This window comes from Zootoca vivipara, chromosome 12, assembly GCF_963506605.1.
Source record: "Zootoca vivipara chromosome 12, rZooViv1.1, whole genome shotgun sequence".
Classification (NCBI taxonomy): Eukaryota; Metazoa; Chordata; class Lepidosauria; order Squamata; family Lacertidae; genus Zootoca; species Zootoca vivipara.
Genome location: NC_083287.1, coordinates 40624498 through 40642457, shown reverse-complemented (window position 1 = coordinate 40642457; position 17960 = coordinate 40624498). Strand labels below are relative to the sequence as shown.

Here is a 17960-nt window from a genome sequence, read left to right as displayed (position 1 = left end):
AGGAGTCCTCAACTTTAAAATATTTGGTGTTAGATGGTTCTTGTTTCTGCTTCCACAGCTGGTTTTGCTGTTCTTCTTTCTGTATGTCTGGACAAAAAGAGAGTACTTGCCGCATGGGATTCTGATTGGGCCTTCCTGTCCAATCTTACCTGGTGTGGCTTTCACTTATACATTCCTATGCGGTGGGAGAATATCTTCTCCCATTAGTTCCCACAAGGACTTCCTTTGTCCACTGTAGTCCTGGTAAAGATGGAATAAAATAATAGACATCCAAGAAAACCACAACACACCCTGTGACATAACACATTTGTTAGTCTGTTTTTACTGCAACAAAATAACATGGCTTCTCTTCTGGAAATCTTCCAGGAAAACAGTGACACAGCCAAAGCCTTACAGCCCTAAGAGGAAATAGCCAGCTTCTCAGTATTTCTTAGCTCTCCCCACCCCAAGCGTATCTCATGTCCCTAGGAAATACAGCCTTTGAAGTGTCCACGTTAAAAACCAAAAACAGTATTATTCTGAGGATTACACTTAACATATTTGTGTCCTTGCAGCTCTAAGGCTCATTGGGTTGAGAGAAAATACTTTTCTCAAGACAACCCAGAATGTTGCACAGGCAGTCCCTTTCTTTATCCATATATGGATCTGTATACTGATGTTTTCAGTAAGAATTGTAACACACTATCCATCAAATCACACTTTTTCCTTTGTAGAGATGCAATGGCAGGCTAGACTTGTCACTGAGTAGAGGAGATGTGCCACTTAGCAAAAAATCAGTTTGTCTTCCAGGTTGTGTGCTCTCACCCTGCCAGTGGTAGTGGTGAGGATTGCTAGAAAGTTGGGCAGGTTTTCTGATTCCACTGATTCTAAGGTCTCTTTCATTTCCCCTAATTCCTGTCAAACTCGTTCACTCAGGAGCAACTTCTGAACTGCATGCCATTCTCAGAGGATATAAGGGGGTTTTTTTAACTGCTTTTCTCTGGAAATATTACAGGTCAGACCTATAATTGGTCTACAGTTCAGAAGACATCAGGGTCTGACTTCGGGCAAAATCCCCTTTCACTAAAGATGTGCTCCTATCTTCTTGTGAAACTGTTTCACACAAAATTCCCTACTGAAAAAACCAAGTCCTTTCAAAAACCTGGAATGAAGGAAGGGGAAGTCTTTTCACACAGAGGGAAGGTTATGTTCTTGAGTATGGGTCTTAAGTGCTGTGCCTCATTTTGTCTCTTTTCGCATGCCAACATTTCAGCTCACAAGCAGAAGGGAAAAGGTAGCTGATTTCTCATTCTGATCCATATGATGCTGCAGTGGAGTTTCAGGGATGTCATCTAGCTTCCAGCAAAGGGGAGAGATCAGCTTCCTATGAAAATAAGCTAGCTGCTCATTCTGGCTATATGCCTTCAGAGGCCCAGAGCATTGCATTACAGTCTTTCAACAGCCACCTTAAGCACAATCACAACATCCTTCTTCCTTTTCCTTAGAACACTGCCCATCCTAAAAATAGTAGTGCTAAACTAGCTAACAGTACTGTTGTATTTACTCTTCACCAGGCATCCCCAAACTGCGGCCCTCCAGATGTTTTGGTCTACAACTCCCATGATCCCTAGCTAACAGGACCAGTGGTCAGGGAAGATGGGAATTGTAGTCCAAAACATCTGGAGGGCCAAAGTTTGGGGATGCCTGCTCTTCACCATGCTTAATAGGCTTTGTACTAGTATAGTTTCTTTCCATGCTTTTAATAATAATAATAATAATAAATTTATTTATACCCCGCCCTCCCCAGTCAAAACCAGGCTAGCACCAATAAAATTACAATAAGACATAAAAGAAAATAAAACAGTTATTTAAAATACAGATTAAAATACAATATTAAAATTTAAAATGCAGCCTCATTTTAAGTAGTCCATAAATCCAAACCATGAGGGAGGAAAACACAGGGGTCAGACTGAATCCAACCCAAAGGCCATGCAAAACAGCTCTGTCTTGCAGGCCCTGCGGAAAGATGACAAATCCCGCAGGGCCCTGGTCTCCTGTGAAAGAGTGTTCCACCAAGTTGGGGCCAATACTGAAAAGGCCCTGGCCCTAGTTGAGGCCAATCTAGCCACCTTATGGCTCGGTATCTCCAGAATATTGTTGTTTGTGGACCTTAAGGTCCTCCGCGGGGCATACCAGGAGAGGCGGTCCAGTAGGTAAGCTGAAGGGGGAGCTGCTTTCCCAGGAGAGAAAGAGCGATAGCAGCTTTCTTTCTTCCACATGCCTCTCTGTGGCACTGAGAGGAAAGGGCAGCTGGATAAAGCACACTGCTGAAGCATCCCTCAGGGTTTTTTTTTTTTTAAAGGACCAAAAAACCCCACAGGGAACCCTTTACCTATAGCATCTTCACTGCTAACCTGGCATCAGTGGACTCCAGTTGCTGCTGCTGCTGTCATTTGAGGATTGCTGAAATGATGTGTGTCAATGGACCAATGGGCAGTGTGCTGAAGTACACACTAATTTAAGATGCGGAATTGAGGGAAGATGTACAGCAGTGCTGATCATCTTTTGTTGCTGGCTGATTTCCTGCTTTGCATGGAAGCAGAGAAGTTAAGCAGAGGAAACAGCACCTGGAGAGAAGGGGCATTAGGTTCAGGGAGCAAACAAGTACAACCCAAATCCCTTCCTGAAAGGACAGCTCTTTTCTGCAAAATGAAATAACCCACTGGACTACAGTTCAAAAGGCGTCACAGTGGCTCAAGCATGGGCCATGTCAATATCTTGCTGCCTGCTAGCCAGACAAGGATGGCTGGGAATCCCCTCCAGTTGGTATCATTTTTGTTGGAAGCCCTGTTCACTCTATATAGTTCTGAGAAGTTCAGCTCAATCACCTGTAAACTGCTTTCTTTCCCTGTTTTTCAGATCAAGTGTTTGGTTGCAATCTAAACAGCTTGTGTCAAAGAGAGAACAGCACTGTGCCAAAATTTGTGAAACTGTGTATTGAATATGTTGAAGAACATGGTAGGTGAAAGATACCTCACTTTTTAATAGTAACAATTTTTTTATAGTAACTGGTTAGAGGCTTAGTAAAAAATTTCACATAGAAGGACATGTGACTACTATAGACACATATCTGGGCATCATATGCTCTCTATGAACCATAAAAATAGTTTCTCAGCCCTTTTCCTCCTTAACTGCTGGAAATGACTTCCTTAGAAACTTTATAATCTTTCCATTTTTAACTATTCCTATACAACTGTGTTTTAATGCTTTATAGTGCAGCCATGGCCTATTCAGAAGTATGTCCCCCTGAGTTTAATGAGAGTTACTTCCAGATAAGCATGTAGGATTGCAGCCCGATTGTGTTCCTTCTGCTATTCCAAAAGGAGAGGCACAGTCTACGGCTTCAAAAAAGAAATGCAAGAGTACTGTATTTTTCGCTCCGTAAGATGCACCTGACCATAAGACACACCTAGTTTTTAGAGGAGGAAAACAAGAAAAAATATTTTGCTTTCTTGAATTGTCCTAGGCATAGCAGCCAACTCCTAGAGGCCTAGGTGCCTTTGCCCCCCCATTAAATATTTGAGGAAGTCGTGTGTCCTCCCCCCATGTTGATGGGCATTGTCAGTCATATAGTGTGCATGCACTTTGTCTTGAGATCAATTACAACGGTTCTCAACCTGTGGGTTCCCAGATGTAGTCCAACAACAACTCCCATCATCCCTGGGCTCTGACCTTGCTAGCTAGGGGTGATGGGAGTTGTAGTTCAACAACATCTGGGGACCCACAGGTTGAGAAAGGCTGATACGGTATGTGAGGTGGGGCTTACGTGCCCCCCCAATATTTTATTCAAGTTGGAAGAGGGAGGGAGGGAAGGGGTGAGAGAGAGGAAGAGAGAGAGGGAATGATGGAAGCTGGGAGGAGGGGCGGAAGGGGCTCCCTTCTGTCTCACCTCACTGTAAAGCAAGCGGAACGAAAGCCGCTTAAACGCTCTGTGTGGCTCAAGCAAAGCAGGAGCCGCGTAGAACGTTTAAGCGGTTCTCACTTTTCAGCTTCACAGTGAACCGGGAGAAGGGACCCCTTCTCCCGGCTCACTGTCAAGCAAGCGGAGCGAGAGCCACTGCTAGTCCCGCCGCTGTTTCCTCTGGCTGTGGCGGAGGGACAAGCAGCCCACTTTCAGGCTGCTCGCCCCTCCCCTGCCGCTGGGAGCCATGGCTCCAGTGGCAGACGCATCCCTCTGCTCGAGGGATCCCTCTGCTGACCAGTGCCTTCGCTCTATAAGATGCACAGACATTTTCCCTTCCTTTTTAGGAGGGAAAAAGTGCGTCTTGTGGAGCAAAAAAATACAGTATGTTGTAATAACAAGTTTGTTTAAAAATTTTACCTTGTTGACCTTCAGAGTCACATAGATTTAATTTTAACAAGTAGACAGAACTTTTCAAAGTGTTAGTTGAAGCAAACTTCTAGGTCTATTTGAGTGTCTGCTGCTGCAGCGATGGTTGCCTGCTACCACCATCTGTCCAGTTAAGCTTTGAAATTGCTGGGCAAAATTTCAAACTTCAAGAGACTCTAGGAAAAGCAACAACCCTGACACAATTGGAAGCCCATTGTGATAGAATATAAATATTGTATAATGTTTGTTTATGAAAATTGTATCACCTTTTTGAAGGAGCGTAATCATTTCTTTTTTGTTGCATTTTATTAAAATAAATGTTCATTCTAAAACATGAATTTTACACATATAAACCATAGGAAAACCACTTACTGAACAGAACTTTAAAATTTGTTCTAGGATTGGATGTTGACGGGCTGTATAGAGTTAGTGGCAATCTTGCAGTAATACAGAAGTTGAGATTTGCTGTTAATCATGGTAAGTTGCTATACGTAACAATTAGTAATTTGCAATGTTAGCACTAAAGTTATTTAGTTCTTAACAGATGCTAACAAATTATATTTTGTTTATGAAATAGGTTTTTAATACTTAATGTGTGTGTACCTTCATACCTTGTTTGAACATTGTATTCTAGAACAGGAACTGTGATGGCTCATGTAGCTAAACTCTCTAATACCATATCCGTTTCAGATGAAAAACTGGATTTGAATGACAGTAAATGGGAAGATATCCATGTGATTACAGGAGCTCTGAAAATGTTTTTTAGAGAACTGCCAGAACCACTATTCACTTACACTCATTTCAATGACTTTGTTAATGCAATCAGTAAGTATATGCTAAAGAAGCCTTCCACCCTAAGTATAGCAACTTCAGAACAACAGCCATGTCAGACAGTTATACAAAAATAAGTTACTGAGTTGCAAATCAGGAAGCGCCCCCCCCCCCCAAACACAAATTTCACCTTGGTCATGACCTCACTAGGATTGTGGCTTAAACAAATCACAATCTGTTGGCCTCAGAGCCTCATACTCATCTGCAGTGTTAGGATAATACTGATCTACTTTGCAGGCTATTGTTAGGATTGCAACACGATTATGTATGGGAAGTGCTCTGAACATTCCTTAAAGTTGGACTGCACACCTGTGGCTCTCCAGATGTTGGAATCCAGCTCTCATCAGTCTTAGCCAGCATAGGCAATGGTTGGGGAGGTGCTGTTCAGCAAGACCTGGAGGGCTGAATGTTAGCCATCCCTGCTGAAAGGAAACAATAGAAAGCACTTAAGTGGGTAGGTGCAGAGAAATGATGAAAATCAAATTCCTTTAGTTTTTCAAAGTGAGGCAAATGGTCAAGCAGTGCACTGTATTATGCAGAGCCTATGCAAGCAAAATGAATATGAAAGTCAAACTGTATGGATGTGGCCCACTCCTTTTAAAATTCCTTTTATTTGAAACATTCAATATATAGCGAACAAATTGCACATGTACACGCACACACATTTAATTAAGCTATTTCACACATGTGGGTGAATCACATAATTATTTTCTGAGGTTTTGTAAACGGGGAGAAAGTGTAAATATACATCTAAGAGGGACACTTTTTATAGTGAACTGCCCATTCCTAGGTTTCATTTAAGCCACGTTCCACAGCATTAAGGTGCTGTAGAAGTCTCAGGAGTCATTTCTGCAAGAGGCAAATACATTTATTCTAGATTTGTTGTTGTAGAATGGCCATGTTCACTATGGCCACTAGGTGGTAATATGCATTAGCTAATGTCCTTGCAATCAAACCATAAACAGTGAAAAGCAATGTACATAAAAGTTCTCTCTCCCCCCTCTCCCTCTCCAGAACAAGAGCCTAGACAGCGTGTTCATGCTGTAAAAGAGCTGATTAAACAGTTGCCAAAGCCAAATCAAGATACCATGCAGGTGCTCTTCAAACACCTCAAGAGGTAAGTAGTGCATGGAAGAAAAATGTGGCTCGGTCTGTTTTTCACATCCACAAATGAAGAGACATGATGAAATCATGTTTCTATTTTGCTCTGGAGGTCACCTTGCCCAGTCAGTCCCAGCCCCCTTGCGCCTGCCTTCTAGAAAAACAAGTTCAGGCATTGCTTTTTAAACTCAAGTTTTCTGTAAATTTGTGGTGGGAAAAGGGGGCCAGAGCTATAAAGGGGTTTAGCCGTCCGTGAGAGGTCTTGATGTGCATTGGTGGATGTATGTGGCTGCACACTGCCCCAGTGAGAAATGGAGACTGATCATGCTGCAAAGTTCCAGAAGGATACAAAAAGTATGTGCAGGCTTCATTTGTTTTGTAATCTGAGAAACATCCTGTGAATGTGACAATTGCTCAGTTGAAGCTGTTTGCACATACAGTGGTACCTCGGTTTACAAACACAATTGGTTCCAGAAGTCTGTACTTAACCTGAAGCGAACTTCCCCATTGAAAGTAATGGAAAGTGGATTAATCCATTCCAGACAGGTCCGCAGAATACTTAAACTGAAAATACTCAAACCGTATGACTGTATCAGTGTTTCTGGATTAGGATACCTGCATGCAGAATTTCATTAGGGAAGTTATTATGCTATCTGCCTTCTCTTTTGTGATATGAATTTGTGTTGGTAGTTCATTGTTTGCTCTCTCTCCCCTCTCCTCTGCTGTCCCCCACCTCTCTCTCAGAATTGTAGAAAATGGAGAGAAGAACCGAATGACCTATCAAAGCATAGCCATAGTCTTTGGTCCAACCCTCTTGAAGCCAGAGAAAGAGACTTGCAACATAGCTGTTCATACCGTGTATCAGAACCAGATTGTAGAATTAATCCTACTGGAATTGAACTCCATCTTTGGACGCTGAACTTCTCCGGTGAAACTGGCCTTAGTAGGAGAACAACTTGGTTTCGGCAGAAACTGCACCTCTTTTGTACATTTATGCATTTGTGGACCAAGCAGCAACTTGATATTTTTTGCACTTTTGTGGGAGAGGGAAGAGTGTGTGATTTGTTTTACCTGGGCTTTTGTGGAACTATTAAAACTTATTTACAGTTCACTTAATGTTGTGAATGTTTCAAGGTTTAAACTCCGTAACTACACTGGATTCCATGGGGAGAGAAGCTAAGCCTCGGCCTCGATCTCAAACTGGATAACCTGGAATAGTGTTTTAATATTGATTTTTAATTTTAGGTTCACCACTTTGTTTTGGGGAATATAACCCCCATAAACTGACTTTGGAAACCTCCATGGGCATTTTTAGTGAATAATTACATTATATGCTTACGTGTTAAACCTTAAGATCATTCCTGTATCTTGTCCACAGGGTTTCTGCATTCCTATTTGACAGGCTTAAACAAATGCTAACAGTGGCCAGTGTAAATTCCTCATGTGAGGTTTGCTTTTTTTATTGTTTGAACTTTGCACATATTCTTGCTGGCTCTCTTGAATGCACACTAGTATTACTTCACATACTGAACTGGTACACGTATTCTGCAGAGGGTATGCCATGGTCTGTGATGAACCAGAGCTTTCAACTAATAAAGTTCCTTTTTTCAGGATATGTTTTGGGCTACACTTTACCTAAATAGTACCTAACAATCCTAACTGAAGGTTGATTTCCACACTGTACTGAATTATTGTCATGAACCTGTGGTAGTGAAATTGGATGTAAATATAGAAATAATTCCTAACAGTGTTTTTTTAAAAAAATCTATATACACTGTTGCATATAGTTTCAGAGTACCTCCTTGTCCTACATTTCTAATAATGTGTAGCTAAGTAACTGGTATTGTGATGTCTCCAATGGATGTCTGAGTTTCCACAGAGAAATGGGCTACTTGTGCACTTTTAAATGCTAATTACACCTGCATGCAAATAATTGTAATGCAAACGGTACTGGAAAAATACTGAGTGTGCTTGCTTACATGGTTAATGCACTACAAGCAGAGCCTCTGATTTATTTAATATGTACAGGAGCTACATTAGAGAAATGTATGAGAAATTCTAACATCTATAAATAGCAGAAGCCTATGCTTGAATAGATGGATGGCCGGATATAATGAAAATGCTAAATTTCAGGATTCCTTTTTACATTAATAATGTAGATTGATTTGTAAAATAGGTTTCAGATTTTGTTACAGGAGATGTGGTCTGCGGAAGATTTTTTTAAAATGTATTTTTCTAGACTAACCGCTGTATCTGACATTTGCTATGTGGAATCTGAATAAAGAAAATTGTTAGCTGTTTTGGAATTTGATGCTCCAGGTTTGGATGGAATTAGATTGCAGTGAAACTGTGTGTACAAGATAGCATATCACCTGTTCGTTGGTATTTTAATTGAATCAGGTACTGCTTTTATTAAAATCTCTAAACAGCCTTTTGGAGTATTAAAAAGCACTCAAAAGTGACATGCAAGCAAGAGTGAAACACATATAAAACCACTAATTGACTCAGTCCCAAAACTACTGCTGGTGTTTGATCCCTGTGAACACAGAGGGCCTGAAAGATTTTTAAATCTTACAGCCTGCTGTGAGCCAGAAAACCTACTTGCGGGAGGCATTCCAAAAGTGTGACACCACTGCAGAAAAGACCCTGCTTAATACATTATGATCACAAAAGTTGAAGGAGTGAATTAATTTCTTAAAACATGCTGGGAGAAATCCCCTTGAGGCATTATACGTTCAGCTCTGAGTTAGCATGTGTAAGATACATCACTCACCTTTTTGCCTTAAAACCGATTGCAGTATTCTCCCTCAGCTGCAGCTTATTCTTCAGGGAAGTCCCCTGTCAAGCGAATGGCAGCAACTTATCTACAAGGTAACCAAGATATGCATGACAGTAAATAATTATTGTCCTCTAGAAGGAATGTTGTTGCATCTGATGAAAGACATGTCTTGCAAATCACTTAGGTGCTCAGCTGCAAGAGGGAAGTCAATGAAAATTTCCAAACTGTATCCTTTACGCCAAATCTGCTGCCAGCCATCACTGCCTGGGTCTTCAGAATATAAGCAAACTAGTATCATCACAATTGAAATGGTGTGAAGCAGTGGTTAAGGTGCTACACCAGAACTGGGGTGATGGAAGTTCAGAATCCTACTCGGTTTCGAAGCTCAGTGGATAGCTACGAAATAGACAATACCTCTTAGCCTAGCCTACCTTACAGGGTTGTTGTGAGGACAAAATAGGGGAGGAGAACCAAGGTCTGCTGACTGCACTGACTGCCAATTAACTTCTGGGCCCAACTCATAGTGCTGGTTTACAAAGCCTTAAATGACTCAAGACTGCAATACCACAAGGACCACCTCTTCCCATATGAACTGACTCAGACCCTGTGAACATAATCTGAGGTTCTCCTGCACATGCCCCCTCCAGGAGAGGTTTTGAGGGCAGCAACACGAGAATGGGCCTTTTCTGAAGTGGCTTCCCATTTGTGGAATGCTCTCTCCAGAGAGGCTCATTTGGCACCTTTGTTGCATATCTTTAGGCACCAGGGAAAAAACTTCCTCTTCACCCAGGCCTTTCACTAATTAAACAAATTACAACCTTTTAAACCAGGGGTGTCCAAACTTTTTTCAAAGAGGGCCAGATTTGATGGCATGAACATGCGTGAGGGCCGACCAAAGTTGTTGACTTTTTTAGGATTGAAGTTGTTGAGCTTTTTTTAAAAGATTTCACCCCAGGAAGTAAACCAACCGGCAGGCCAGATTAGGCTGCCGAAACGGACTTTGGACATGCCTGTTTTAAACTCGTGTGTGTTTGTTTTGTTATTAAGTTATGTATTTTTACATTTTTAATACTGTAAACCACTGGATGAAGGGTGGTATATAACTCAAATAATAATATTTAATTCCTTGAAGGAAAGGAGAGAAATAAATATAGTGAACATCTAAATCATCTCTCTAGGTGGCTTAGTGCAATTTGATGACAAATGGTATTGAAGGCTGGTATTGGATATTTCAAAGAAACAAGAGTGGTATTCTACCTGTCCTTAAGTCAATGTCATGGAACAGCCCCACTGAAGCAATTTGGCTCAGGTTTCAAGCCAGGTGTTGGTTCAGTATTTATTAGTGGACTTACATTTGGATCTATTCAGCCATTGCACGTGTGAAAGGGCACTACAAGTCCAAAGTGATTTCAGGCCCATGCCTTTAGCCCTGATCTTCTCCAGCATGTTCAGGTCAAACATCTGCAACAGAAAAGCTGCTTATACTTGGGCCAGCTTTTTGCATACTTTGGAATTCTGCTTGTGGGCAGAGTCCACACCTTCACCGCAGAATCCCTGCTGCAAGCATTTGCCCTGACCCCATGGGAAGCGGGAAAGGGTCGTGCGATAGCAGGGTCTGATGGTCTGAAGGTGTGGTCCCACAGACCTTCCTGTGAGTAATGGCTGAGCAGAGTCGTTCAAAAAATTTAGCAGCTGAATTTCTCCTGCTTGAAACTGGTCTTTTGCCAAGTGCTCAGTCACCTTGCCAAAAATAGTAAGTTACGGAATGGCTAGAAAAATTCCAAAATAACTTGGATCAAATTGATAGCTGCTTAATTAGAGACCAAACTTCAGTTTCCTTCAGTTTTTATCCTATAAAGGAGCAACTGATAATCTCTTGACCAATGGTGTCAGTCTCTGTTCTGATCTGATGCGATAGGTAAACATCTCCAAGGATCTTGTCAGTTCTGGGGTACCAATAATTGGCTCTGACTTGAGCAACTAGCATAAGCAGAGGCTGTAGAGATTTCTATTGACTCTCTTTCCTGCCTAATACGCAACAGAGGAAGGACCAAAGAGGAATGATAGATCAGAAGCTCTCTTTGTACTGGTGCCAGATTCAATCACCAGGATTCCCGATTCATAGAATTGCAAAGTTAGAGGGGACCACAAGAGTCATCTAGTCCAACCCCCTGCAATGTAGGAATCATTTGCCCAACATGGGTCTTGAACTTACCACCCTGAGATTAAGAGTCACATGCTCTACGAACTGAGCTATGCTCTCAGCAGAGCTGAAAAGACTCATGCTGGACTCTTTGGAGCCACTGCCAGTCACTATAGATGGCATAAGACCAGATGGGCCAATGCACTGACTTGGTGGCCTCACATGACATGCCTCACAACTTCCATGACAACAGTTTCCTGAATCTAAATGCTTTTTAAAAAAGTGTTGCAAACTGGTATATATCGTGGAAGGAATTAATTGTTTTCATTGGCATTGACAGGCATTTTACCTTTTCTCAAAGGCTTTGTAAATTTTCATTTTCTTTTTTAAAATAATGAACAGAAAAGTTTATGATTTATTGCAGGGAGAAAACTTGCAAGTCCCACACTGAACTTAAAACACATTGGCACAAATGAGCGGTTTAAAATAACTGGAGTCAAGCATAATATTGCAATTAGCATATCAAAGCTGTCAGCTCTAACACATCGGATCTATTGTCCTGAAGTGTGCCTGTGCTACACTGAGTTTTGCTAACTCAGGCAACGCTTTGTTGGAAATAGCTGCAGTGCTTTCCTTGGGGTGCTGGAAGGGAGGACACCAATTAGTGACATTCAGAATACCTTGCGTTTTGCAAATTATGTAACTTTGTTTAGTCACCATAGATTGTTATGGCGGGTTGGGAACAAGACTGAATTTGATGCTATTTTGACTCGGGGAAGAAATATATGTTTAATCCCTCACTTATGTTTGCTTTAAGCAATACAATCTCTTAAGATCTTTTATGTCACATTAACACTTTACATGTTCCTTCATTTCACACCCTGGTAGGAGTACCAAAGACCTTTATACACATTCATTTTACGCCCTTGCCTGTATTGTGCCTCTGCAGATTCCTGACTCCTTAACAGTCGTTCATAAGGAGGGCAGGGTAGAAGCTGCACGGTCAAGAGTTGCGTTCAGTTTCCCAAAGCTAACTTCTTGGTTCTTATGCTTAAGCACTGATAGTAAGTCATTTTTCTGTGACTACCCAGCTTTATGCCAAGGCAGGAAAGAGCAGAAATCTGTTGGAATCACTAATTTATATGCCGTAAACTTTGGCTAGGACAAGTTGGACGCAGTGCTCCTAAGAGGGCAGTTGCTGAATGTCTAATGAGGCATTCCAAAGCCACGCAAGAGAAAAGAGACGCTCCCAGGAATCTTAATGAGCTCCCACAATTGCAACACTGTGTGGATGGAGCAGCTGCCGAAGCCGTTTTCTGCCGGATCAAGGCGTTACAAAACACCCTGTCCCAATAAGAATGGACTAAGTGAATATTTTCTACATTGCAATTTTGCTTAAAGGAAGCATTTGTAAAGCATTCCATTAGAGAGGGGGGTGTTTCTCTCAGCTCCCCTTTACCCCTCCAGAGAATAAGCTAGAATCCTGCATTTTGATTGATTTAATTGCTCAAAGAAAGTTGATTTCTAAAATACCAACAACCAAAAAACTTGGCTTTGATCACCAGCTGCATTTTCCATTGCAGACAAATGATTGTGCAACAATCCTTAAAAATGTGTTCTACAAAAGCAAGCATTAGGGCACATGTAGAACTGGCTGCCTCTAGCTTCTGCTTTTTTATAATGGGTTGCAGAAAGTTTGTTAATCCATTTAATCTTGCCCATTAAATTTATTTACATAAAAGAAACCTTTTTTCCAAGGGGGAAAAATCAATCTTCTCCCTTCTGCTTCCAAAGAACAGATACAGTATAACACGAAGTGACCACTATGAGGACAGCTGCTTAGAAGCCATCAACTTCCTGCAGGTTGTTTATTTTGACTTGCTACCGCAGGTGGAGTTTACAGGAGGCAGACAGGAGGGGGGACCATCTGCAGTTAATGCAGCAGACATCTCTTGAGTACCTTTTGAGTGCAATGAGATTTTTGTTTCAAGGCGCAGCAAACTCATGCAGATTTTAGGCAGAAGGAAGAGGGAACCCCAGCTGAAGTCTAAAAGCTTTCTCTGCTTATTCGCAAGGGGGAGGCCAGACAATGTACCAGAAGTGCATTCCCACAGCTGTTTTGTGCATAGGAGCCAACTTAGGGCCCAAGGTCCCTTTACCCCTCCTAATAATATTTGAGGGGGGCCACCTCCCAAGTTGATGGGCATTGTCATTCAAATGGGGGGGTGCCACATCTTGTGATCAATTATGTGGGGTGGGGCTTACCTGGCCCCTCCCCCCAATATTTCATTCAAGTTGGCACCCCTGGTTTTGTGTGAATATTGAACAAGCCTATTTGCTCTTTTCAAATGAGATTTAAGAAAGAAAGAAAGAAAGAAAGCCCAGACAATGTGCACACATTCTTGCAAATGATCAGTTTGATAATTGATAGTTTAGAGAATAAACTTATATAAGGGATATAATGAGCCGCTTCCCAAACTAGCCTGTTTCGCTCTCCATTCATATTTAGGAGTACAAATAACCAGAAACTCCACAACTCCACAACTACAACCCCTGTGGCAAGAAATTAACAAAGACCTAAGAAATGGAACAAAACCAACTTCATCGCCAACCAAGTGTGCCACATAATCCCATACATCCTAGAAAACAAAACAAAACGATGGGTGCACATGGAGATAGAAACAGTTGAAAACACCCTACTACAGCATACCCATTCCTCCAAAAGAAAAACTAAGGAAAATCCCCCAAATCATTAAACAGGTTCACACAGCCCATGCTTAAAGCATGCAGCGCAAAACATCCAAATAAAAACATGGCAAGCCAAAGGCTTATACCACCTAACAGACTTCTTAAAAAACAACAACCATACTGACAAGAAATACAAGACAAACTAGGGAACACCCAAATACCCTGGCTAACACACTCCCAACTGCATGTCTTAAACAGCCCAGCAGTAAAAAGTAGAAGTCACTAGGCCTTTGACCACCACCTTCAACCTACTTCCTAAATTACAGAACTTTAATAAAAAATAAATAGAATAAAAATCTATAGCAGGACCTGGTGGTTATAAACACAATGAGCTGTTCTGCAAGCAGCTTAAGGCCCAACTGATCCAGAGTCTGCCCACACACCATACACGTAGAACACATTTTCCTGTCCCCCCAAGAATCCTGGGAACTGGTTCGTTAAGGATGCTGGGAGTTGCAGTTCTGTACACTGCTGTTCCCAGGATTCTTTGGGACGTGTGTGCTTTAAAGGCAGACTGCTTATGCAACCCTCATAAGTTGTTTTTTGTTTCAATGGGAGAATGTAGCACCCCTGCAACTTGGCCACAGTGGTGCAAAAGGAATTCAAAAGTATGCAAATCCATTGAACTCAGCAGCACTTACTTCTGCGTAAACGTGCAGAGGATTGGGCTGTAAATCATGCTGCAGTTTCCAGTTCCAAACTATTTTTAGTTATCTTTTCCAGGACTTTGATACAGCTTTTGGCGCTTTCGCTCTCTCAAACCACTCATGTCATTCCTTTCCCCTTTTTGGTAAGCACGGATAGATTTTCCTGCATGTCTTCAGCCGCCCACCTGCTATTTTGCCTGCCCTGAAAGTCAGTGTGACTGGAGATTGTTTGTTTCCTTATTTGTACAATCTCCTCATTGAGAATGTCGGCAGGAATGTGCACTGCCTGGCAAGCGCCCCGAATTCGCTGCTTTGCCTGCAGACAGTGTAAAAAGGGCTTGAACAAGTCCTGCAGTTGCCTTCTAATGAGCCTGGGCTGGAAACGAGAGACACTTAACTGATCACAAATGTACTGGGAACAATTCTCTCTTTCCCTATTTAAAACGATCAAAATGGCTCTCTTTTACTAAAGATGAATGGACAATCATTATCCTAATGCAATGCAAATTCATTTTATGCTAATTTCTTATGTACCATCCATAAACCTGCTGTCAGTGTATCATACTCCTGTATTCAATTTGAAGAGATGTATAGTTTCATACACTAACAATTTGCTTAAAAAAGACCCCTCCATGCCAAGATCTTTGGTGAGGGGTGATCAATCTACTTTAAAACACTTGATGGGGGGGGCGCGGAACCACTCGATAAAATCAATGTCAAATACTTTATGTTCAAGCAGTAAGCAGCTGCAAGCATTATTTTGCTAATTGTATTAACTGGCGATTTGATTGCATAAAGAGCCTATTCTTCCATTAGTAACAGAAAAATAAAAATAAATTAATTTTAAATATACCCTTGTTATGGGCAAATAACTGTGGAGGGTCAGTAGCAATAAAACAAAATCTTTTACAATACAATCCTTGGCATGTGCACTCAGAAGTAAACCCCATTGAGCTCACCGAGACTCATCCTGTCGTAGTCTCATTGCTGAGCAACAATGTGTAGAGCTCAGTAGAGTGGGAGGCCAGTCAACCAGAAGAGTCTGAGGTGGACTTACCCGTCCTGGAGACCGAGACAGCATATGAAGTCAGGTCCAGTCCTAAGGTTGGGCGAACAGCAATCTGCATGGTCAAACAGTCCAGAGGTCAGGGGGTCAAGATGAGCAGGAAGCAGCAAGGCAACGCCAGGAACTACAAGCATTGTCTTCAGCATCTGACTGCTGCTGGAAGCTCTGCTTAAGAAGGCTGAAGCCAGCTGGTTCTCATCAGGGCCTTCTCCTCTGTGTCCTTGAAGGCTGATCAGCTGCAGGTGGAGTCACTCTGCCTTCTCCCCCTTCAGGCTGCTGTTCAGCAGGCAAAGCTGACTCCTAGGAAAGTGCATATAGGATTGCAAACTGAATATAGTAATCTTGGGATAAGTTTAAAATTAGACTCTCACCTAAATTGCCTTTGGCTTCAGTCATAGATGACCCTAACAGATATTCATAGATTTCATTTAGGGGGGGGGGACTCATTTAGGTATAAAGTAAAAAAATTCCTTCAGTAGCACCTTAAAGACCAACTAAGTTTTTATTTTGGTATGAGCTTTCCTGTGCATACAGGTATCTGACGAAGTGTGCATGCACACGAAAGCTCATACCAAAATAAAAACCTAGTTGATCTTTAAGGTGCTACTGAAGGAATTTTTTTATTTTGCTTCGACTCAGACCAACACGGCTACCTACCTGTAATTAGGTATAAAGATTTACTAAAGTTCCATCTAGTCCACCATCCTGTTCCCACAGTGGCCAACGAAACCTACACTGGAATCTCAAAAGCAAGCAAGAGTGCTATAGACCTCTCAAGTGTTATCAAGAGGTATAGTCCTCCTTATCAAAATGGCTGACTGCAAGTTATGCTGCACAAACTAGTATAACAAAATTGCAGGAATGTCTCATAAAATGAGAAAAGCAGCTTGTGTGGGGTATTTTAAACTAAGAAGCAGTGAGTGATTAACACTTTGAGCTCATCCACACTTTGCTAGAATAGATGGGTCCGAGCAGCTTTCCACTTGACCCAGATTTTCTAGGCATGGTCTGAGCGGTTTCCCCCTTGCCCAGCTCCTTTCCAAGGGAAACCCTGCTCTTTAGTGAAAGGTAAAGGGACCCCTGACCATTAGGTCCAGTCGTGACCGACTCTGGGGTTGCGCGCTCATCTCGCATTATTGGCCGAGGGAGCTGGCGTATAGCTTCCAGGTCATGTGGCCAGCATGACAAAGCCGCTTCTGGCGAACCAGAGCAGCACATGGAAATGCCGTTTACCTTCCCGCTGTAGCGGTTCCTATTTATCTACTTGCACTTTGACGTGCTTTCAAACTGCTAGGTTGGCAGGAGCTGGGACCAAGCAACGGGAGCTCACCCCGTCACAGGGATTCGAACCGCCGACCTTCTGATCAGCAAGCCCTAGGCTCAGTGGTTTAACCACAGCGCCACCTGGGTCTGATCTTTAGTGATAGATCAGAACAAATGACAATTTGTGGAAAAACCCAAATTGCTGTTTGAACGCTAAGGAGCAGTTTTCTCTGGATGAAAGCAGTGAGACAAGAGGAAGCATGGACAAACCCTTTGCCTGCCTGCCTGCCATTTCCTTGGCCCAAATCATGCTTTTTCCGTGGTTTTCCGTGGACTGCTGTTTGCTCTGATTCAGTGGTAAAGAGCAGCTTTTCCAGGGAAAGAGCAACCGGTAAGAAAGGGAGGAGGATTTAAGCTGGATCCCAAGTCCACTCAGCTTGGTCATGTTGGCTGGCAGCCTGGAGTGAAACACTATTTTAAAGGCTTGCTTTCCCTCTGGCAGGCTTAGCTAGTGCAGCAGCAGCAGCAGCAGCAGCAGCAGCAGCCCTGCTTAACTTATTCCACTGTGCTTTCCACCCGTTTCTTGTGCATAGGCTTGCTCCTTATAACTATACACTGTTCTTCACTCAAGATTCTGCCTTCCCAAGTTGCTTCTTCTATCTCTCTCTCTTTCTCCCAGTATCTGGGTTCTGCACATGCGTTTGTGCATACAGATTAGTCAGCTCCCAATTTGCCCAGTACATTGTTCCAGTTCTCACTACCCAAGAGTGAGGGCTGGTGCCCATTGAGACTAGCAGGGCAGAAGGCAGGGAGACCAACAGCAGATGGGGCCAGAGTCAACGGCAGGCAGAGACTCACCTTGGCTGGTTGTAAGGAACAAGGAAAAAGGGTATGTTCTGTTTTGACAGAATCCTAACTTTCAAATGCTTAGGCTGGAGCATTTCTGATGTACTACTAGCTGCTGCTGCTGCTGCAGAAGCTTCTCTACTGCTAGGAATTTTGCTTTTGAGCAG

General features: G+C 42.4%; 1 protein-coding gene across 8 annotated transcripts in view; it reads left to right on the top strand.

The window, feature by feature from the left end:
- Nucleotides 1–9026, top strand: part of ARHGAP12 (Rho GTPase activating protein 12) — a 92084-nt gene extending 83058 nt beyond the window's left edge. For all 8 annotated transcript variants that reach the window (XM_060280882.1, XM_035128859.2, XM_035128862.2 and 5 more), the window contains 5 exons: nucleotides 2899–2997; nucleotides 4769–4846; nucleotides 5060–5194; nucleotides 6215–6317; nucleotides 7046–9026. In XM_060280882.1, coding sequence (XP_060136865.1) covers nucleotides 2899–2997; nucleotides 4769–4846; nucleotides 5060–5194; nucleotides 6215–6317; nucleotides 7046–7220 — 590 coding nt within the window. In that variant the 3' untranslated portion in view covers nucleotides 7221–9026. The remainder of the gene's footprint in view (nucleotides 1–2898; nucleotides 2998–4768; nucleotides 4847–5059; nucleotides 5195–6214; nucleotides 6318–7045) is intronic.
- Nucleotides 9027–17960: the final 8934 nt, after the last annotated feature.